We start from the raw sequence: 25008 nt of genomic DNA, 5'->3' as shown, positions 1-25008 counted from the left end.
GACTCGGTCAGACAATGGTTGTTTGATTTGGTGCTTTCTCAGTAAGATAGGTTGGCCCAAATTTCTTAGCCGGTCAGATTCATACCCGTTGCTGACTGGAAATAAGACACTTCTACCCTTCCCTCTTTATTCTTCTTGCCCCGTTAGTTCTCTTCCATCGCGACCTAAAAACACAAGCCGCATACCCAAAAAACACAGCCGGATATTGCCGACAGCTCCACATCGACAGCCGACTATTGCCTCATAGCCAGTCGCCGTCATCTCGCCTCATAGTGCCTCATCACCGGTCGCCACCATCTTGCTCGCCATCTCGCCCCATATTCTTTATGCAGTGCTTGAGGTTGATGATGGTGTTTTTGAGGTACTTTCAACCTCAGGAGACACCCATTTGGGAGGAGATGACTTTAACAAGTTTAGGAATTGGGATCATGTCGCGTGTTACAAATACATTCTTGATAACCACATCCCTAACATTTTTCTTGAATTTTAAACAGAGAATTGTTGATTGGCTTGCTGAAACTTTCAAGAGGGATGAAGGTATAGATCTTCTTAAAGATAAACAAGCGCTTTAACGTCTCACGGAAACTGCTGAGAAAGCAAAGATGGAGTTATCCACTTTGACCCAAACTAATATCAGGTAGATGATGCATTTTCAGTATTTTTTTTTACTTCGGTTTCTTCCATTGTAAGTTTTCTGATCATGGGTTCTGTTTTTTGCAGTTTACCTTTTATTACAGCAACATCAGATGGCCCAAAACATTAATACTACACTAACAAGGGCAAAGTTTGAGGAGTTGTGCTCAGATTTACTAGATAGGTGCTTAGTTAATTTTTTTTCTTCATGATTCAAGTAATTGTCACTCTTCAAGAATCAATATGATAACTTTCGAAAACCAAATTGTTTGTTCTTTGTTTGGCATAGGCTAAAGACGCCTGTTGAAACAACATTAAAAGATGCAAACCTCTTTCTGAAAGATCTTGATGAAGTGGTTCTTGTTGGTGGATGACATCTAAAGAACCAAATGTCACAGTCAATCCAGATGAAGTTGTTGCTCTTGGAGCTTCAGTTCAGGTCTGTATCATAGATTCCTATCTTTACTCCAATTTTCAAGAACAATTTAGGAAAAAGTTATGATGATGTTGCCTTTTGTAATTTTAGGCTGGTGTTTTTTTGGAGATGTGAGCAATATTGTGTTATTAGATGTGACACCATTGTCAAACGAGTGTTGAAATCAATGTTCTTCAAGGGGAAAGAGAATTCGTTTGTTTTATTATGAAATCAAAATCGAAATGTTATGCAATTGTTTAGGTATATGTTGATACAATTGACCTTAATTGTTAACTTGTTATTTTTTGTGAATTGGAAGCAATTTCGGTGTTTATCTCCATCTCGATAAAAGTTATGAGAAACTAGTTTAAATATTTATGTTTTAGGATGTTGGTTTATACCTTTGTCATGATTTGAATTACTTGAATATTGATGTTTTACTTGAATATTGGTAGAAAATTGATTTATATTTAAAATTGTTCTTGATCTTGATAAAACTTATGATAAATTACTTTAAATATTAATTTACATTTTGTATGAAAAATTTTATTTGGATTTTTAAATGACTTGTGTGTAATTTACAATTTTTATGACAATCTGTATGTTTTTATAATTATTCAGTAACGTCATCTATCACTATATACAACAGCAGGGTAAAATGGTCATTTTTCATCAGTGAGCACATTCAGTCAGATGTATAATCAAACAACATGATTTCTTACTCGGTCAGGATTTCTTACCCAGACAGACCTTTCCCAGTCAGCACTTTCTCAGTCAGCAACTATCAAACGGGGCCTAAGTCCCTAAATCGCTTTGATATATCAATCAAATCCACTTGATGGTGTGGAATCCCAATCAAGTGGATGATGCAAGATAGAATAGATAAGAAGAAGAAGAAGAAGAACAAGATGAATCTTCAATGCACACCATAATATTCAATAATGATCCAGTACATAAGATTCACACACACACACGTTCTCTCTTCTTTCTCTCTCTGAAACACACCTCTTCACAATGGCAGCCCCTTATCACGTTCCCTCCTCACTTCTCACTCTTGTCACTCCCTATAGCAGTTCATAGATAGCAACAAATTGATTGAGGAGGTTTCAATGCAATTCGTCACATAATCTTCAAAAACAGCTTCACCTTGCTTCTAGGGTTGAAAGATTAAATGAAAAATAATCTTCACTTCTTGTTCCTTTGAATGAGAATTCTTCAATGATCACTGTTGTGCCTTGAAATGTAACAAATGACTAAAAAGTCCTTGTGGATCACAGAGTTATAAAGACCCTTCTCATCACAGTTGTTCAAAGACCCAGCCTTGGCTCAGATGGATACTTCTCGCAGTATCTGTGTGAAAGTACAGTCTCCTTGAGTCTCTTCTTCCTTTGAATTCTCTTTGAGTCTCTTCGTCCTTTGAATTCTCGTTTTAAGACAAATGAAAAACAAAAATAAAAACAAACTTAGCACACAAATAAAAATAACTAAGAAAGAAATAAAATAAAAAGGTAAAATACGCTCAAAAACAATATTTTTGGATTTTTTTTTATTTTTCTGAAAAAGAAATAAAAATAGAAATAAACATATTTTTGGATTTTTTTTAATTTTCTGATTTTTGTTGGATTTTTAATTTTTTTTTAATTATCCCCCTAAATTTGTGCATAGAGGAAAACTATGAACAAATTTAACAAAAACAAAAGTAATAACTAAATTTAAGACTTTGGGGATCAAAGTTGTCAAGAAATTCAATATCGTTTATCAGCACACGCCTGCATGTTTAGATCTAGTCAATCACCGGTATTGTGATCCACTTAAACACAAAGAATATTGATAAGTTGTACAGATTATAAATGACAAGACATTGCACCTATATTCCTAAATGGACCATTTAGCTGACGACGACCAAGGATATTGTTGTCCACTTAAATTCAGCAGCGAGATCTATAGAAAGCCTTTTAAATGGTTCAATTTTAGATGCACTAGAATGTGTTCCCCACTTCCCAACATACCCCGACAATCAAGAACTTCCAAAGAACTCTTTACTTTAGGTGAGTAGACAATCATTAAGAGAGAATCAGATTTAGAGATGCATATGTTGTATACCCAGGTCGGATCTCTTCCAATCACGCAGAGGGAACAATATATGACTAACATAGAAAGAGGGTTAGAGAGATAGTAGGGTGCATATGCTATGTTCCAGGTCGGATCTTTGCCAATCACGCAGAGGAGACAACATATGGCTAACAGATAGAAAGAATTGCATAGAGAAGGAGATGCATAGAGATAGAGTTGCATATGTTGCATTCCAGATCGGATATGTTCCAATCGCGCAAAGGAGGCAACATATGACTGACAGATAGAAAGCAAGAAAATAATTTCCTACAAACCTACTTTATCAGAACCCCCCAGTCACCCTATCAGAACCGGAATTAAGGACATAAATCCGTACATCTAGGAAATGTTGATCCATAATTCTAGATGATAAGTAACTTTAATGTATCTCGTAGGCTCCCTTGTTTATCTCACTGCTCAATTTATCCAAGCATCGTATGGTCAGTCCAAATGTAACTATCTAAGTCCACACTGTCAAGTCCTTTCATTGACAATCTATGTCTAGTCCTTTTGAATCCTTCGTGCCTACCAGCACATTGAGCATAGAGTCTAGACAATTCAGCTTCAGTACCTTACACTTGTTTAAACTGCCCGTTATCACTCATTCTTGATATCACTTCCCAAATAACACCTACCAAAGAAAGACATTTTTTTTTATTTTTCTTAATTTTTGTATTTTGATTTCTCCCCCTTAATTTGGGCATGGGGAAGAAAGAAAATAAAATAAATGCACAAAATTAAAAGAAATTTGTCTTTGAGACGAATCATTTTATGAAAAACTCAGGAGTATCGAGAAGAAAACTCAAACCGTAATTCACCAATGGAAGTTGCATCCAGATGATCTAAGAACAGCACGCATATGCAGCAACGCAATCAGACCTACCTATGTTTAAATCTCAGAAAAGATCCAAAAAATTCTTCACATTGTTAAGTAAAATCCCCATTTGTAATCCTCTTCTTTCTTCCTTTCCAGCAAAGGACACATACCCTCACTTAAGGTTCTGAGTGTTGTACAGTTGAGAGATGTCTCCTATCATGTGCTTGAAACAACCACCATTAACAAACCGAAGTCTAATGATATTCCTCCATAGCTGCTCCAGCACAGAGTGCGGGATTAGTTGGTCTTTGGAATCCAGTCCATTTTGAAGTTGGGTTAACCTTTATCATCTACGCAATGTACTCTCTCTCATGACATATCCTGTTTATCACACACAGAAAATGAAGAAATGTTACAATCATTAGGTGATTTGGGAGTATGAACCTTTGGTACCCATCTGTAGTCGGGCTTAACCCATTTCTTGTCTGATCGGATGGATGCCTTATCACTTGCTTCAGAACTTGAAACTGAACGCTGAGATGACTTTGAATTAACTGATCTTTGTTTAACTGAACAATCTCTGGAATTTGGCCTCTTGTCCGACATTCCCTTCTTGACCTTGGGAGTTTGATTCTTGCCCTTCTTAGCGTTCCAGTCACCATTGCACGATTCTGACCTCGAAGGATTTCTTTTGGAAAATCTCCCTCTTGGCACATTCTGCCAACCTTGTGCGTAGAAGGGGACATATGCACGATTTGGACAATTTCTGGCAATGTGTCCAGGTGTTCCACAGTGGAAACATGTTTGTTTCTTTATGAAGAAGTTGTTTCTGCCTGTCCCTGTTGGCATGCCCATGCCTTGTTTCTGATTGTTCCCACATTCACACTTTCAACAAGCAGTCTGTTTCGCTTGTTTTGGTGGCCTGTATTTACCAACAACTTGTTGATTAGAAGCAACAGAATTAGAAGCACAAGATTCAGAGTTCAAGGAAACATTGGTTTGACAATTAACACAATCAATAGAACTAGAATTAATTATGTTCTCTTTGTTCTCATCTTCCACTACTTTACCTGCACATGAAGTAGACGCATTAGTATCCTTCACCTCAACACTCTCAGTTTGGCCTGATTGTTCAATCTTAACTGAAGCTGGTACAAGGGGTTGACAATACTGAGCATGTATTTCTTCCTCATTGGTTTCAAGGGGTGAGGTACAGTTGTCATTGAAGGGAGGTGGAACACTGTGATATCCTAGACCCTTATTTTGATTATATTTGAATTTCAATTGTTTTTCTATCATGGATGCAACAACCTCACTTGACACGTCAAATTTCTTAAAGTTGAATTCAACATCTTTATATTTAGCTTTTAATGAATCAAGTTCGGCAGTTAATTTGGCAATTTCCTTTTTAGCATAATTGTAATTTTCACATTTATTACTATATTCTTCTTGAAGTTTTCTAAAGTCCTTTGTCTTGGCCTCTAGTTGTTCTTTTAAGGGTTTTTGGGCCTTCCTAAGTGTATATCCTTCATATTTAAGGTCCTCAATTTTCCTTTTTAATAAATCATGTTGATCACGATAAAGTTTAATTTTAGCTTCACAAGACTGAGAACATGAAGTTTCATTAACCTTGGTGATCGAGGAACTCATTGTTTACCAAAAGTACCCTTTGATTTGAAACCTCAAAAGTCAACCTTAAAAGTCAAACTTAAAAAGTCAAACTTGAAAATTAAAAATCAAACGAGAAAGTCAAACGTTAAAACTTGAAAGTTAAACGAGAAAGTCAAAGTTAAAAGTCAAAGATTAAACTTGAAAGTCAAAAGTCAACTTTGTAAGTCAAATGTCAAAATTAAAAGTCAAAAGTCAAACTTGAAAGTCAAAAGTCGAAAGTCAAAACTTTAGGCCGAAAACGAAACTTCAAAATTCGAAAAATTGATTTTTAGACCGAAATCGCGAGGCTTCTCATTCACACCGAGAAGTCTCGCACCGAAATCTCGGATCAAACACAAAACTGAAATCAGCGAGACCGCAAATGAGGACCGAAAGCGAAGCCGCAAACCTGCGAACCGAAAACTTCCAAAGCCGATCCACCGCAAACCCTCGCACCGAGAACTCGGACACGCTCCACCGCAAACTGCTGACCGCAAACTCACTTTCGGCCGAAAACTCCTCGGAAACCCCAGACCGAGACCGAGATTAGCCGTCGGGGTCTCGCAGATTCCGTCCAAAAACACTAAAATTTCAACTTTTTGACGCAAAACTCGATCAAAAACTCAAAATTATGAAGAGCACGAAGAACAAACAACCAAAATTTCTTCCAAAACAAATCAAAAACGCCAAAACCTTCAAAAAAATATCCAAAAACGTTCAACATCTTGCCAAATTGATTGATACGATCCAAGCTCTGATACCACTTGTAAACTGTAACGCCCGCAGATCTGGGCTAGTCAATTTAGTGACGATGAGCATCAAAATTGAGTTTTTGATGGAAGGTTATTTAGAAGGATTAATCTTAACCAAGTTGTAGTATATGTTACAACGGTTTCGTACATATAAATAACGCCGAAATCCCAGTTATAACGAAGAAGTTATGGCCCGTCGAAGTTTTTCGGAAAAACCGGCACGACACCCGGAAACGTAAATAGTGAATTTACGATAGAGCGACTTTTATCCTTAGTGATCTAAATGAAAGTCGTAGAATATGTTAAACCGAGAACATCCATAAAAAGAACGCCCAAATCTGACTTCGAATGAGGAAGTTATGAATTTTCTAAGATTTGGCATAGCAGTGCATGACCCGAAACTCGAATTTTAGTTCGAGCGGTTTTTTCCTACGCGGCCTAAATGAGAGTTGAAGATATCATTAATATGAACTCAACGGTAAAAAGATAGACGAAAACGGAGTCCGTATGTAGAAGTTATTAATTTTACGCGTACATTTAACAGTATAATCTCCTCCTACTGTTAAATTTAAGATCGGTCGAGAATTAGCCGACGGAGTAAAAATGAAAGTTGTAGATTTTATTTTTACCTACGCATGGATATAAATAACATCAAAAAAAAAGCTCGTATGCGAAAGTTATGGACGAAGCTTAGTCTCTACTTTTCGAGCGCGGCGAATTCGATACAGTTTTGTAAATCCGAGATAGAATGAAAATTAGCTAACGGGGTCTAAATGAAAGTTGTAGTACTCATAAATACAAACGCATGGATATAAATAACGTCGGAAACGGATCTCGTACGTGAAATATACAGACGAAACTTGGAGACTACTTTACTATAAAATTCCTATAAATAAGAGATGAACTCTTCATAATTTCTTCACACCGTAAGCCTTTCTTTCTCTCTATAACCTCTCTCTAACCCCTCCCAAGTCTAGGGAACCTCCCTAGCACGAGAAGGAAGCCACGGAGCGCCCGACGGCTCTGAGAAGAAAAGCTTTCGGCTCGGAAACGCTGCTCCAGCGAAGCCCAATTTTTTAATAAAAATCCGTTCTAAGTGAGCTACGCCTATACTATATTTAATATACCTTTTATTTAAATATAGTAATGTTATTAGGACCTTATCATAATTATTTGGACTATTATTATGGGTTATATAAGTGTCGTTATAATATCTTTTTAACAACTCGCGGTACGGGGAATCTGGTTTGGAGGGCCGCTTGGGTTGCTGGATTCAGAAGTGCTATATGCCAAAATAATTCTGCCCTCCGGTGTTCCATGTTTGGCCCCTGTCTGTACATAGTGTGTGAAGAGTATTGTTTAATGCTTATATAATAGTAATAATAGCTAGACTATTAATTAGTCTCGGTGAATATTAGACTAAACTCTAGTGGTAATGATACTAGGTTTTGTCAAAAGAAAATTGTTTTAAGAGTAACGAAGCGCTGTCCGAGTACCGAGTCACCACCTTATCAGGTGAGTGCATAGTTACTTTCATCTTACACATAGATATGAAGTATTTAATATATATTACATGCTATGTGTGCATATTGTCTGTATACTTACCGTCTATGCTGGGTGAAAGATTTTTATACATGTTTTAAATGATTTAAACTGTATATGTATTTTATATCTACAAAATGTGTTGGGTAAAACATGGGTAGATAAAATAGTTGTTGTGCGACAAAAACAAAATGATGAGAGGTGATATAGACCATGAGATAAGGGTGAGAGGTAAACCATGAGAGAAGCCTTTTACCCATATGTTGGCCCCGTCATTCAGCAGAGTATGGATGACAACCACGGACTATTCTAGACAGTCCAGTGGATACTAGCAGGCTCGCAACATGTAGGTGTTTTGAACTGTGTATTCACCAGCTGTACTCTAAAAACCCATTGACATGTATTGCGAGTGGATTCTCGGAAACGATATTGTCGATAAACGAGATAAAAACCCATTGACATGTATTGCGAGTGGATTCTCGGAAACGATACTGTCGATAAACGAGATAACCCTGGCAGCTATGGATTTAGTGCCTGATGAGCAAACCCTGGCAACTATGGATTTAGTGTCTGTTGAGTAAATCCTGGCAACGATGGATTTCGTGCCTATTCCTTAGGATAATCCTTAGGAAAGAATGAACGAGGAATAGCTAATTCTTAGGGTAAATCCTTAAGAGTAAAGACGATAATGGGGATGGGTAATTGGGTTAATTGTTTTATGATTAAACATAATAATTATATTATTGTGGGTTGAAAGACCTATGTACTCACTAGGTTTCCCAACCTGACCTACTCCAGCTTATTTCTATCACAGGTGTCGATATGAAGCTACTTTACACTGAGAGATTTATAAGAGATGTAGATCACTAGTGTAAATGAATGTAACTTCTGTTTAGGCTTATGTTTCTGTATTGACGATGACATCCCAAATGTTTTGAAAATGAATAAAAATACATTTCTTCAGAAATGCTTTGATAACGTATTTATCATGTTTTTCCGGGAACAAATTCTGCAACACATTTATTCAAAAGGGTACTTTGATTTTTATAAAGCATAAACAAAATCGGTCTTTTCTGACCGTGCAAATGAGGATGTCACAGTTGGTATCAGAGCATTAGTTTAAGCGAACTAGGAATAAGGATTTATTTCTAGACTTAAACTTAGATCGCTAAGCGATGATCATGAGGAGTGTGTCTAATAAATTTAGGTAATACACCTGAATAGACACAAGTACTAGATTATTTAGGGGAAAATGCCTAACATGCTTTTATGTGCTAAATGATTTGTGATGTTTTATGCTATTGTTTGATCCGATCTATGGTATGTTGCCGACCGGATCTGGAAATTGTATGTGTTCATATTTCTAAACGTTTAATTACGGTGTTAGAACTGGCATGTAACTTTTCGGAGTAATAAGGAGGAATACGCGTCTAAATCTTCCTCTATCTATATTCTCATCTCGATACACCGAACGCCTGCTTTGGTGTATAGAATGTCATGATAAGGACTCATAGAATACTGAGCAAATGGAGGAAAAGATAAGGCTTACGATAGTGAATGATACCTATCGGAAGATATTTTAAGAGTGATATCTTGCCTTTAGAATGCATCTAATAAATAATACGTCTATTACCGAAGAAGTGCACTTTCGATTAGCAGAAAGAAAGATTTTTGGTATAATCCATGAAGTTAACCCATCGTCTGACGTTTCCATCACCAACCGAGTGAAGCAGAATTGGTGATTGAAGTTACGCATGGAACAAGTCCTAGTAGAGTCTAGGGAAAATTTTATGATTGATTGGACACATTTTTATGTGTTAAAGGTGTTTTTGTGATAGTAACTTGGAAAGCTGTGAGACAATACTTGGGACGAGTATGAGTAGGTGTGAATGGTAGTAGAGGCCTATACTACCGGAAGCACAGGACTCACGCTTGGATCGGGGAAAGTCACAAGGTTACCAAGGAGCTAGTAATTGATTTCGTTTTGTTCATGTATGCCATTACCATCGTTTCGGTAATGACTAAGAAGATTGTTGTTATTCCGACCCTAGTGGTCATATCATATCGAGTCCGACTAAGATGAGTATGTTACGTGGTTTAGAGAACCAAGTTTGATGTAGCATCCGACTTAAGCTAGAAGATTAAAGTGAAAGATAATCAAAGCGATCAATAGAAGTATCGTGATCGTTGTTAAAGAAGCTAGTAGCTAGAAATGCAACATGTTAAAATGTGATTATATCACATTAGAACATGAAGGAAAGTATATTCCATTATGGAATTTGACTCTAAGAGACCTGAGTCTAAGCGTTGCAACATACGATGATAGGTCATTAGAATATGACACATCGTTCCATTGTAGTAATAAAAATAACTTATCTTAAGTTCATATCCAGTGAGGATCGAGATTGTGACTTGAAGGTCATAATTTGGAGTCTAACGTGAGATAGGGAGCAAGTGCAAGATCGAGCACTGCCTGCAGTCGAGAAGTCCAAGAATTAGATACTCATTCGAAGGAACATAGAAGTTACGATTATTACCTAGGATAACTAGATAACGTACGGAGTCATTATACAGCCCTGTTTCGTTGATGATTCCGGGACGTAATCATCCTAAGGGGGAGATAATTATAACGTCCGCAGATCCGGGCTAGTCAATTTAGAGACGATGAGCATCAAAATTGAGTTTTTTATGGAAGGTTATTTAGAAGGATTAATCTTAACCAAGTTTTAGTATATGTTACAAGGGTTCCATACATATAAAGAACGCCAAAATCCGAGTTATAACGAATAAGTTATGGCACGTCGAAGTTTTTCGGAAAAACCGGCATGGCTTCGGGAAACATAAATAGTGAATTTACGATAGAGTGACTTTTAGCCTTAGTGATCGAAACGAAAGTCGTATAATATGTTAAACCGAGAACATCCATAAAAAGAACGCCCAAATCTGACTTCGAATGAGGAAGTTATGAATTTTCTAAGATTTGGCAGAGCAGTGCATGGCCCGAAACTCGAATTTTAGTTCGAGCGGTTTCTTCCTACGCGACCTAAATGAGAGTTGAATATATCATTAATAGGAACTCAACGGTAAAAAGACAGACGAAAACGGAGTCCGTATGTAGAAGTTATGAATTTTACGCGGACATTTAACAGTATAATCTCCTCCTATGGTTAAATTTAAGATCGGTCGAGAATTAGCCGACGGAGTAAAAATGAAAGTTGTAGACTTTATTTTTACCTACGCGTGGATATAAATAACATCAAAAACAAAGCTCGTATGCGAAAGTTATGGACGAAGCTTAGTCTCTACTTTTCGAGCACGGCGAATTCGATACAGTTTTGTAAATCCGAGATAGAATGAGAATTAGCTAACGGGGTCTAAATGAAAGTTGTATTACTCATAAATACCAACGCATGGATATAAATAACGTCGGAAACGGAGCTCGTACGCGAAGATACGGACGAAACTTGGAGACTACTTTACTATAAAATTCCTATAAATAAGAGATGAACTCTTCATAATTTCTTCACACCATAAGCCTTTCTTTCTCTCTGTAACTTCTCTCTAACCCCTCCCAAGTCTAGGGAACCTCCCTAGCACGAGAAGGAAGCCACGGAGCGCCCGACGGCTCCGAGAAGAAAAGCTTTCGGCTCGGAAACGCTGCTCCAGCGAAGCCCGATTTTTTAATAAAAACTCGTTGTAAGTGAGCTACGCCTATACTATATTTAATATAGCTTTTATTTAAATATAGTAATGTTATTAGGACCTTATAATAATTATTTGGACTATTATTATGGGTTATATAAGTGTCGTTATAATATCTTTTTAACAACTCGCGGTATGGGGAATCTAGTTTGGAGGGCCGCTTGGGTTGCTGGATTCAGAAGTGCTATATGCCAAAATGATTCTGCCCTCCGGTGTTCCATGTCTGGCCCCTGTCTGTACATAGTGGGTGAAGAGTATTGTTTAATGCTTATATAATAGTAATAATAGCTAGACTATTAATTAGTCTCGATGAATATTAGACTAAACTCTAGTGGTAATGATACTAGGTTTTGTCAAAGGAAAATTGTTTTAAGAGTAACGAAGCGCTGTCCAAGTACCGAGTCACCACCTTATCAGGTGAGTGCATATTTACTTTCATCTTACACATAGATATGAAGTATTTAATATATATTACATGCTATGTGTGCATATTGTCTGTATACTTACCGTCTATGCTGGGTGAAAGATTTTTATACATGTTTTAAATGATTTAAACTGTATATGTATTTTATATCTACAAAATGTGTTGGGTAAAACATGGGTAGATAAAATAGTTGTTGTGTGACAAAAACAAAATGATGAGAGGTGATATAGACCATGAGATAAGGGTGAGAGGTAAACCATGAGAGAAGCCTTTTACCCATATGTTGGCCCCGTCATTCAGCAGAGTATGGATGACAACCACGGACTATTCTAGACAGTCCAGTGGACACTAGCAGGCTCGCAACATGTAGGTGTTTTGAACTGTGTATTCACCAGTTGTACTCTAAAAACCCATTGACATGTATTGCGAGTGGATTCTCGGAAACGATACTGTCGATAAACGAGATAACCCTGGCAGCTATGGATTTAGTGCCTGATGAGCAAACCCTGGCAACTATGGATTTAGTGTCTGTTGAGTAAATCCTGGCAACGATGGATTTCGTGCCAATTCCTTAGGATAATCCTTAGGAAAGAATGAACGAGGAATAGCTAATTCTTAGGGTAAATCCTTAAGAGTAAAGAAGATAATAGGGATGGGTAATTGGGTTAATTGTTTGATGATTAAACATAATAATTATATTATTGTGGGTTGAAAACCCTATGTACTCACTAGGTTTCCCAACCTGACTCACTCCAACTTATTTCAATCACAGGTGTCGATATGAAGCTACTTTACACTGAGAGATTTATAAGAGATGTAGATCACTAGTGTAAATGAATGTAAGTTCTGTTTATGCTTATGTTTCTGTATTGACGATGACATCCCAAATGTTTTGAAAATGAATAAAAATACATTTCTTTAGAAATGCTTTGATAACGTATTTATCATGTTTTTCCGGGAACAAATTCCGCAACACATTTCTTTAAAAGGGTACTCTGATTTTTACAAAGCATAAACAAAATCGGTCTTTTCTGGCCGTGAAAATGGGGATGTCACATCAACCATAAATTTAGACCTAACAGTTAGGTAAAGGGTAAAATAGTGTTTTACCCTAGTTTGGACTCTTAGTATGAGTCGGGTTCCAATTATTAATTGGATGTTATTTTATGATGATAGTGCGGGGATTTTCAGACCAGCAGCTAGAGATTTATCTGTGAGATTCAACAGTTTGATGTGAGTCTTCCTCACCATGGTTAGCGGGTAAAACGCACCAATGCCAACCCATGGTTTATTATGTTAGGGTGCTAGATGTCTGCGTGACTCTTCCATGTGTATATGTTTGTATGCTTAGTAGGCGGGCCCAATAGGTAATATGTATGCTATTGTTTGTTATACTTGTATGTTTGTATGCTGGACGGGGCCCGTCGTGAGAGTTAGGGAGAGGCCCATTATACTCAGTGGGTGCGGCCCATTATGCGAGTTAGGGCGAGGCCCGTTATACTCAATGTGCGGGGCCCGTTATACGAGTTAGGGCGAGGCCCATTATATGTTTGATATATTTGGTATTATGTATTTAGGGAAACTCACTAAGCTTTATGCTTACAGTTTTCAGTTTATGTTTCAGGTACTTCTGGTGCAAAAGGGAAGAGCTCGGGGTGATTGCAGTACACACACGATATTTTTCCGCAGTTCATGGTAACTCTAATATTTTATGATGTTTTGATACATTTGTTCCACTTGGGATTTATGATGATGTTTTGGGATATTAATTGAAAAATGAAATTTTTGGGTCTTATTTTTGGGACGTCACAACTACCCGAAGTAATTTGGAGCAGCAGACTTCGAGGACGAAGTCTGATTCAAGTGGGGGAGAATTGTAACATTCAAGTTTCGGGTAAGTTCTTCTTGTAGTCCTTAATGCTAATTTGTTATCAATTTGGTCCTTTGCTAGTACGCGGGACATACTCTATGAGTACGCTTAGCGTACTAGCCATCTGATGGCCGTGCATTCCACCCACATACACGAGGCGTACGCAAGTCTGGTACAAACCCTAATTTTTAGCATTTGTCCCCTATTTAAACGTGTTAAACGCATCTCTTGGACATTTTAGACCAGCCTCCACCTCCCCTCGTCTCAGAAATCGAAACCCTAAGTGTGTTAGTGAGTTTTTGAGCTTGATAAAGAGATTTTTGGTGTCTTAAGGTGAAGAAGAAGAAGAAGAAGAGAAACCCTTGGAGAAGTAGATTGAGCTTGTGGGTCCAGGATCACTTTCTCATTTGCAAGCTTTTTGAGGTAAAAAGCTCACACCTTTATGTTCATTTATGATAGATCTTCTATATGGTGTTTCTTGGGCATTTTTTAGCCTTTTATGTTAAAGGTGGGCTTTTGATCTACTCCAGAAGTAATGGATGTTAGATCTTAGCTCCATTCAGTCCACATGATCATAAAAATGAAAACTTTATGGAGTATTTTGACCCATGCATGTATTCAGACCTTTGTTAAGCTCTTTTTGAGCTCTTGAGCCCCATTAAGCCAAGCATGCATGTAAAGTTGCCAACTTTACGTGATAAGTCACCTTTAGGGACCAGATCTGAGAGTTTGGATAAAGGACTTAGCGGTTTAAGTGCTTAATGGAGTAAGATGGCACACTGGGGAGTACGTAAGACATACCCAACTGGTACGATGCACGTACTAGCCCCAGATGGAGTACGCTAAGCGTACGAGCTAAGTACGCCCCGCGTACTCAGCAGATGGGCTTTTGGGCTTAACGTCCTCGGTATTGGGCCATAGTGTGGATTTGGAAGTTTGGGCCTAGATTAGACCTTTGTTTTGGGCTTTGGGCTAGCATGTTGGGCTTCCTTAGATTTTAGGCCCAAGATGGGTTTTGGGCCCAATTTGGAAGATTGGGCCATATATTGGACTTTAGGATTTGGGCCTTTGAATGGTTGAGTTGGGCCTTGGTTTTGAGCCAAGTTAAATAAAGGGTAAATTGGTCTTTTACCCTTGTTATGGGCCAAATAGCTTAGACTTTTGGTTATGGGTCGGAATCCAATTAATAATTGGATGTTATTGATTTTGATAGCGCAGAGATTTTCCGGGCCAACAGTCACAGATTCATTCGAGTGATTCAGCGGCTTGACGTGAGTTTCATCATTGTGTTTAGCGGGTCGAATGCATCAATTTCGGTCCATGGTTTATTATGTTAGGATGCTAGATGTCTTCGTGACTCTTGCATGTGTTTTGTGTTGGTATGCTTACCGGGCAAAGACCGATGCCGGGCGCGACCCGATGACTGTACAATATGATATTATCAAGGTTGCAGAAATCGCTCGACGGTAGCTCGGCGGTCAACTGGGGTCAAGGGATTAATCGGCTAATCGGGGATTAATCGGGGGATTAATCGGGTACCATTAATTAATAATAAATTATTAAAAATTTAATATATATATATATATATATATATATATATATATATAACATTAATCCTGAGAATATAACATTAAATACAACATTAATAAATATAACATCAAAAATTAAGGTAAAATATGGGCTCAAAATACCAGTAACAATCCTACATCGAAGCTGTGAACACTCTATCAATGAAAACATACTTTATAAAAGGGAATCCTCTATACAAAAACAAATGCAATTATGTTTTAGGCAAGCCAGCTCCTTTGAGTTGGTGGGACCTTTAGAGTTAGTTGGACCGATTAGGTCCGAGTTGGACCGATTTGGTCCGAATTGGGCCGGAATTGACCGATATTGACCAAGGCCGCCTAGCCTAACCCTCTAACACCTATTCGTAGGCGGTTGGAGGCCGCCAAGTGCCTAGGCGCCGATTAATCGGCCGCCTAGACCGATTTTTACAACCATGGTTATTATATTTGTGATTATCGCATGTGTTTGTATGATTATATGTTTATATGTATACCGGGCGGGGATCGATGCCAGGTAGGGCCTGATGACTGACATATCTGTATACCGAGCGGGGCTCGATGTCGGGCGGGGCCAATTATGTGTTTATTATGTATGGTATGTGGTATTTTGGGGAACTCACTAAGCTTTATGCTTACGATTTTCAGTTAATGTTTCAGGTACTTCTAGTTCGAAAGGGAAGAGCTCGAGATGATTGCAGAGTACACACCACCTTATTCCACATTTTGTGACTTACTTTGATGTTTTATGATGTACTGATACACTTTGTTCCACCTTGGTTTCATGATGATGTTTTGGATTACAGTTTTATTAATTTAAAAATGAAAATTTTTGGTCTTATTTTTGGGATGTTACATGAACCATCAAACCACAAAGCAAAATTGATGCAGAGATCCAAACCAGAAATTCCGAAATCAAAATCAATGACGAGATCGATGTTGAAATCCCAAAACATGTAGAATTAGACCTCTAGAAACCACCCCCTTCATCTTTCACTCTTCATTTCTTATGTTACTGATCGGAAAAGAAAATAACAAAGAGACACAAAACACACACATACTCACCTTGTGTGTGTGTGTGTGTTGGTGCGATACTAAGAAAGAGGGAGAAAGAATAACGAAGAGACCACCATCGCCAGAGCTGCAATAGAGGGTTATTGATCTGTACTCCGACGAGAAACCCTATCTGAAAACCATCTGCGTTAGCAACAATGAGAATCGGACCACAAGATACTGAGAGGGAAAGATAAATGAAGTAGGCAGTTGGACGTGAAGAAGATACATATCTACTTATGAGGGTAAGATCCGGCAGCAGTGGTCCGATAGTTGGCGGTGATGTTGATTCTTCATGTTTTCAATTGATTTTAAAGAAAAAGATGGAGATTTATATTAGGTTAGGAATCTATTTTTTATATATAAATACAAAATAAATCATAAATAGATTGAAAAAAATAATAGTATATAGACATTCTATGTTCGGGAAGGAATGAAACGTGTAAGTTTAATACAAACGAAGAACGGTCCGAGTTAATTTTTTAAAATAATGACTAAAGGTGCATTTTGAGACTCGAACCAGGAACAAACCATGTCATTTACTCCAACTTTTTAATGGGTTGTAGTCCACCAAACGATGGTGATTTTTTTATGAGCTCCTAAGAGTGTCTTACTCTATATTGGGTGAGAAAATTATTGGCCATTTTTTATTCACTAATGTCATGTTCAACATATTTAAACTTGTAAAGATGTTTGTACGAAATCAGTTCATCTTCAACATTTATTGCCTAAAGCGGCAACCGAAGTGAGCAAATACCCAATTTCCTATACTTGCACGTAACAGGAGAAATATGTTCCCAATATAAGTTTCTATATATAGAATGTTAGACTTTCCCTTTTTTGTTATTAAAGCCACCAACATTTAAACTGAATAATTCATATCAAACTTATCATCAACTTTATCTTGTAAAAGATATACAACAAGTACATGTGTACATACATGTTGATACATAAATATATAATATATATGACATCATATTTGTTGAACTTTGTTATTTCCAATAACATATGTTCACAAATGTTTTCATAACATATGAATTAACATATAGTTTAATAATCCACAAAATCTTAATACAAATTGTTATCAAACACCCAAGGTTCATGCTTGAAAAGTTCTTTGCCATTCATTTGAACCAAACCTGCAGCAATGTCTGCCTCCCGTTTCCTTGATGCCTCAGCTTTCTTGGCTGATGCTTCCGCTTCCTACAAAACAAGCAACAAAGCAAGGGCATAATGGTCATTTTTGTTCATTGTTAGATTCTCAATGTTAAAAAGATTATCTAGGTTACAGAAGATATGATCAAACAAACTGATCTTGTTGCCAATTAGAATTTTGGTTTTTAGTGTAGTGTTTTCTTAGGTATCTTTTCCTACACAGGTTTTCTACTTTACACTTTTGCAAGAATGTTGGTTGTCCAGATATGAAGTCTAAACTAAAATCCTGCAAAACTGTAATCATGGGGTGTTTAAATGTGTGTTTTCATAATCAACTCCTGTCACATGTATAATCCGATGCACAATCTGTTTATTCTTGCCCTAAAAATTGATTTTTCCAATTTGAGGTCATAATTAGTTCCAAATGCACACCCAAAAACAGCTTAAACTGAGTAATCCAGCTTGACAGATCCAAAAACCCTTGCACATAATTTCCATATCCCCAAATTGATTGAAAGTTCTTGTTATAGAAACTGCAGAAATTAGATATGATTATATGAATTTGGAGGAATCGTTTTAATATATAAAGACCACTTAATTGATAAATGACTAAAAACCCACGAACAACGATAGAAAAGTGCAATTCGATCGCTAGAACTTGAGGGAGAAAGAGAGGGACCTTGTGGGTTTTCCATGAGAGGAACTGAGCTTGTGTCAATGGGACGGAGGAACTTGGACCTGAGTTCTTGTTCGCTTCGTCTTCTTGATGTTGTTCTTCTCCCATAGTTTCTCGTCGTTCGTCGTTGCGTTGTGTTTCTAGGGTTCTACCAAATGTATTAATTGACCCGAAAAGATAAAATTCACAAACTTTTACTTTTGTACCCAAGAAAAAACAAGAGTAAATTACACTAATTGTCCTTATAGTTTGGAGCAATATGAGTGTTTAATCCTTATATTTGTTTTTATTGAACGATGGTCCCCTTTGTTGAGAGTGTTTAGTTTTTGCTGTTAATCCTTAGTAAAATGACAATTTTACCCGTACGTCTAAACTTTTAATTATTATTAATTTAATTTGTACCCACTGATAAACTATTAAAATATTAAAATCCCTATCACGAAATCCACCTCACAGCCACAACCCACCCTACACGACCTAAGAATTGTCTAACTCATCATTTACGTCACCAAGACTTATCATTATCATTGTTTCCCCTCTTTCATAAATAACAAACCAACTTCTAATTTGTATTTATTAATAGTTGGTAAATAATAAATATTTATACATTATAAAATTATTATTATTATCTAGTTCTTTTTATACTTCTAAGTGTGTAACCACATTGATCCATATATGAACGACATCATAGTTAATTTCTTTTTCTTCTTACACACTAATTCAAACAAACTCTTACTTGTACAAACGAACAACAAAAGCTAACTGGACAAACAAGCAACATTCCACTACCCTTGGACATATGCGAAACACTTGTCATTTACAAAGAATTTAGTGGTTGACGATTCTTAGTCTAATTACCCATTTGATATGATATATATATAGAGCTATATCATGAATTGAAAAGCAACGTACTCTACATGTGGTTGTCTTGATCTATAAAATGAATGATAAGAATAGGATTCATTTAAGTGTGGGCACATGCTCCGACATATCCATGCATTAAGGGGCCTATTGATCTAAAACTCTAAACCAGTTGAAGGAACGAATCCCATGTTGACATATTTGTGTTCTCCTGAGTTGCACGTCATATATGAAAATAACTTTTATAACTGTCATGATTAGGATCATCGTTTAACGTACCCTTAAGTTATGACACTTAGTTCATCCAAAAACCAAAAAATATTCTCAAATTAAAAGACATAAAGCTTTAGAACCATTTGTTCAAGGTTCATTCAACGACATAGATCCATGAAGTGCAACCTTGAAGTGGATCATTTCCAATATTCTATCAATTATGAATATATGTGGTTTTGGATCTTCCACTACAATATATCAAACTCATCAATGTCACAAAACATCACATTATCCATACCTCATAGCCACGTCAATAACTATGAAATTTAGAAAGCGATTCTCATCTCTTTCATGAAAAAAGCATGATAACATGGAGCACGATAACCACTTGGGTTGTGGTGACTTGGTAAGGCATGTGGAAGATATGGTGGACAACCTATTGACTCGTGTTCAAATCCTGACACCACTCAGCCCTTGTGGCCATGGAGGTTCGCCTGTAGTGACTCCAGAGCATGAGACAAAGCCTCATGTTTGCAGCGGGGGATTAGTCGGTGCGCGAAAGCTGGTCTGAAAACCCTCATTAGGGAAGTTCCTTTTCCAAAAAAAAAAAAAAACATGGAGCACGATGATGTTTGACGAGGACAATACACCATGTGCACTAATTCACTAAAATGAGACATCGCCACTTAATGTCTTATACCCAATTATCAAATCCTTAATATGGTGATTTCACTACATCAACATAATAACTCCAACGTATTTGGCAACCTTATGCCTAAAAAGACACGATATTAAAATAGTGGTCGATGATATCACTTGAAATGACTTTTTAGGAATTACTACCTTTATTTTCTTACATTTACCATAAATGTCACAAATAAAGGATAATGTTGATTTTTCATAAACCGTTCCTCGTATGTAAGTGTTTCAAGGAAGTACATACATGCTTCTAGACATACTCCAATTGTTCAGGCAACTCCTGTCTTCTATGGGATAAATGAACTCTAAAGAATTATATTCTCATCCAATGCTTTAACACATTGAATGATAGACGTAGCACATGACATGTCATTTGTGGTAGACTTAGTGGAAGAGGTGTCTACCCGTCCATTTACCTTATCCAATATAGTATTAATGACATGTTACATTGGTGTGACGCTATAAACTATATATCATATTAAATCAGGGAAACCAAGAGTGTTCCCACTAACTCTAATGAAAGCATACAACTCTTCTTCATAAGGTAGGATTGACTTGTTCGATCTTCTTATGAAGGTTGTAAACATCATTAAGGTCTATAAAGCTCAACCTACTTTACAATCAGTGGCGAATCTAGACCAAAAAATCACGTGGTTCCCAAATTAAGTGAAGCCACTAAAAAAAATCAACAACACTTGTGTGGGGCTGGGTCGGGTCGGATCGTGTAACTTAAAAAAACTGGACCAATCAGTTCAACCTATTAAAACCGATCATGCACCACCGATTAAAAATTTTAAAAAACCGATTGAAATATAAATGACAAAAACCGTACGTTTTAATGAAAAACTAGTTAATTATTAGTCCATTGATAAAGCGGTGAACGGAGAGTGAGAGTCTTTGGAATGTGGACTTCTTTTTATCAGAACGATTTATTTATTTATTGATATTTTGAGAGTGCCGATTAAGAGTGGTTAATTTTTTGTTATCAATCTCATAATTTAAAATCACAAATTGACCCAAGTAACTTATTTTTTTCTCATTTTAAAATGATTTTTAAGACATTTTTTAAAAAACAAACTCAAGGTAGATCATTTATATTTTCTAAGGTAGTTCCTAATTTTTCTAAGATATATATTGTAAATGAAATTGAAAATTTAAGTAGGTCCTAGGACCTACCTAGTGGCTTGGTAGATACGCCCCTGTTTACATTAGGATCTATTTCAATTATCAAAGTCAAATATGACATTAGGATCTCAGTGACTATTGTGCTTGTAACATGAGAGGAATAATATCCTCAAGCTGACACTTGGGTAAAGGGATCAAATTGTGCTTGTAACATGAGAGGAATAATATCCTCATGCTGACACTTGGGTAAAGGGATCAAATTGTGCTTGTAACATGAGAGGAATAATATCCTCAAGCTGACACTTGGGTAAAGGGATCAAATCGGTTCAACCCTTGCAAAATCAGTATACTCTTCATACAAATTTTTTTTATCTCTAAAGGATTGTTGAATCTTAGAAGAAACCCTCATTTTTAAGAGGGGTTCAACTATATGCTATACAAGGTTGCTTATCATGGAACTACTCTTGCATTCATAGTTCCTAACCAATAACCATATATCAACTTCTAGAGCTGATAAAGTCAAAGGAGATTCTAATTTCCTAGTTTGGTCTGAATGACTTGTAAGAAATCGAATGCATGGAGGTTTTCCATCGTGCCTCTGTTCATCAAACGTATATATCTTAGTATGCTAATGTTAGTGACTATGGAAGGTGTAATACAATGTCTAAAGACTCTACACTTTGGATCCATTTATGGTTTTGCTAAGTCTGCCACTTAACTTTTTGCAAAAAAAAGGATGCAAGAACAGTTATTACATAGAACAATATCAAGAGGTTCACTTGCATTGTATTAAAAGATGTGATATGTACAAGGACATTAGGTTCAAAAATTGTCTTGCGAGATCTTCGATTAAGACATTGCCTATTATGTAACTCTCCTAAAACCATAACAACTTCTATGTATCCATAGACTCATTATCATTCAAAAGAACACGTCACAAAATAAATAAAGTAAAATTAAATGAGAATATCGTACACACACAATCTTTTGAGAAAAATATCAAGAGAAAAGCATAAAACATATTATTATGGAGATCAAACATCGTGAATCTTATACTCTTAAGCAAGTAAACTTTATGTCTCCACACAAAAAAACAAAAAGAGCAACATTATTCACAATTTCCCGATCATAGTTTCATACATAACCTCTATACCTACGCCATCATAGGCACTGATCCACCCGCTTGCAAGATTTGTTGCTCAAGCTGCATTTTCAAGAATATATCAAAAGATATTCTAGTGCATAGTGGGACTTAGATGGATCCCACTATATTTTTATTTTTCTTGTTATACATAAAAAAATAAACACAAATTTGTGTACAAGATTCAACCTTAAGGTTAAAAAATCTCATTAAAATGGTAAAACTTACATTGAACAAGGCTTCGAGTTTGTTCCTTATAAGGATGTATTCATTTTTGGCTTGTTGCAGACATAGGACACACCTTCAGTTATCAAATTAATATATTTAGCCAACAAATTAAAATTGCAAAAAACATCTTTTCAACAAAAAATATAAAACATCATTTATTGTTTTTTCTTTCATCTCTATCGAGAATTACAAGAATAATTACTAACCCATCAAGATTTTTCTCATCACAATAATTTCTGAAAACGACACAAACATTCTTCACTCGTTGTGCACCTATGCTGTCACAAATCAAGAAACATAAGTTTTATAAGTCTTCTTAAACTAAAATTACTAATTTGCCCATCACCATAAAACCCAAACGATTCCCTTGGTTTGACTAAAAGTCAAACATGCCAAATCAGAGTTTGCAAAACGAAAAAAAATAAAATAAAAATATCATGCGACTTTTGGTGAAATAATACCTGGAACTACTACCCTTAAACTGGTGCACATGAGCATCTACTTGTTTATAATCAATATTCTCCTGCTGACTGTTTAATAAAAATAAAAAGTTACATCAACAAAAATATTTCAAGAACCATAAAAAAACAAGAAAAAAAACTCACAGAGCAGTAGCCAAATTGTTGAGAAGCTTTTCAGAATCTTCAAAGAAAAGTGTCACGACTTCAACAACAAAATCTGGGTTGCTTTCATCTTGCAGTTTCTGAAGCTGTGTAAATTGATCATCAAGATACCCCTTTAAAACACCAGAAATGACATATTAGATGGACTTTACAAAATCTTTTACAAATTAAGTACCTTTTCCAAGATTCTTTCAAGTGAAAAACAAAAACTAACCTCACGATATAAAGATGTTGTGTATTCGACAAATTGTCTTTGCAATTGAGTGATAGCATCCATGATTGCTTCTTCTTTTATCAAGAACACCCTATTTTGTCAATTGGCTGTAAATATACAAGAATGATTTAATAGTTTTATAAAAGTAGTATAAATTCACTAAAAAGATAGAGTGAATATTGAAAAACGACTCAATTTTTGCTTTCTTTTCTTGTGCTATTTAACGATAAGCAACACCACATACATTGTCTTTTTCACAGAATCGTATACTGAAATTCTGTAATAATTTAAGTCCACCATTGATGTTCTGTGGGACACCACACCAAAGACCATGCTTATTGGCTTTTTATAATCTTGAAAGATTTTGCGATTCTGTTAAAGATTTCGTTTTTTTGGTTTCTTTAAATTATCTCGATGCTCATAATTTTCAACGATAAACACCATCTCCGTTTTTGTATGTAATAAAGTTATCTTCTTTCTAGATAAATTTTGAAAAATCGATTATGCCATTCGATGAATTTGTTCTGAAATAGTGTTATTCTTTATAAATTCATGAAAATTGTTTATGAAAACGAACATCTATCAAGAATCAATCTAAAGAACTTTATAGCAAAGACAAGTTGACAAATTAGAGAAAATTGTATATAAATGTGCCCCACAAGACTTTTCCAGATACAACAAATTAGAGAATTTTGTTTCAATGTGGACACCGATTTTTTACTTATATTAAGAACTATTCTTGGTCATCAAAATTTTCAAATATATACTATGAATTTTGAGGTTGAAAAGCAAATATCTTGACCTAAAAATTGAGGTCTAGAAATTATACGAAACCTAGAGGACATAAAAAAACGAGAAAAAAAAAATAACCCCATTAAATTCAAAAAGAGAAACAAAAGGGGATCTTGATAAAGTTCTTATCATTAATAAGAGCATTTATTCCGTTTCCAAATCGACACTAATGAACCCCAAAACACCCGATTTTCAAAACTATAAAGAACCCCAGAAGACTAATCAACCAATTTTTCAAGTAATCTCCTAGAAAAACATCTACTTTCACGATAAATTAAGCAAAAAAACGAACAGTTTTTGGTTTTTTGTTACATGTAATACACTGTAGGAGGTTGGAAAACTTACCGAGTGATGTTGAGGATTCCGGCGACGATGAGTGTCGGTGTATAAAGGCGCAAAAAAAGAGATTGAGAGGGTCTGGGCTAAAGATTTGATGTTGTACCAACTACGAACCACACAGCAGAGCAGAACACAAGAAGGTGGGGGCCGTACGACTATCATATCATTCATTTGATGTTTTAAAAACCCGTTTTTTAGTTGAATAGGTATGGTGATCGGTTCCCCACTCAATCGGTTTAACTGGTTCGACCGCTGGGTTAATCGGTTTAGGGCGTGTTTGGCAAAAGTAGCTGTTAGCTGGAAGCGGGTAGCGGTTAGTTGGTAGCGGGTAGCTGGTAGCGGGAAGCTGTAGCTTTTATTTGTTATATGAGTATTTGACAAAAGTAGCTGGTAGCTTTTGAAATATA

At 36.2% G+C, this 25008-nt stretch overlaps 2 protein-coding genes across 2 annotated transcripts; both read right to left on the bottom strand.

Annotated features, from left to right (window-relative positions):
• Window positions 1–17396: 17396 nt before the first annotated feature.
• Window positions 17397–18548, bottom strand: LOC145136276 (zinc finger CCCH domain protein). The gene is made up of 2 exons (XM_079070427.1): window positions 18370–18548; window positions 17397–17738 (listed from the first exon to the last, which is right to left on the bottom strand). The coding sequence occupies exons 1-2, from the start codon at window positions 18472–18474 to the stop codon at window positions 17604–17606; spliced, it is 240 nt and encodes a 79-aa protein (XP_078926553.1). The 5' UTR covers window positions 18475–18548; the 3' UTR covers window positions 17397–17603.
• A 3715-nt stretch (window positions 18549–22263) lies between these two features.
• Window positions 22264–24745, bottom strand: LOC145141196 (histidine-containing phosphotransfer protein 1-like). Its single transcript, XM_079074513.1, has 7 exons — window positions 24608–24745; window positions 23471–23577; window positions 23239–23369; window positions 23095–23163; window positions 22840–22911; window positions 22634–22706; window positions 22264–22468 (listed from the first exon to the last, which is right to left on the bottom strand). Exons 2-7 carry the CDS (start codon window positions 23531–23533, stop codon window positions 22418–22420), a joined length of 459 nt encoding a protein of 152 aa, XP_078930639.1. The 5' UTR covers window positions 23534–23577; window positions 24608–24745; the 3' UTR covers window positions 22264–22417.
• Between the last annotated feature and the right edge of the window lie 263 nt (window positions 24746–25008).

Source organism: Lactuca virosa, chromosome 9 (genome assembly GCF_052849685.1).
Source record: "Lactuca virosa cultivar CGN04683 chromosome 9, Lactuca_virosa_CGN04683_v6, whole genome shotgun sequence".
Lineage (NCBI taxonomy): Eukaryota > Viridiplantae > Streptophyta > Magnoliopsida > Asterales > Asteraceae > Lactuca > Lactuca virosa.
Note: the sequence above shows the minus strand (reverse complement) of the source record. Positions and strands in the feature narration are given on the sequence as shown.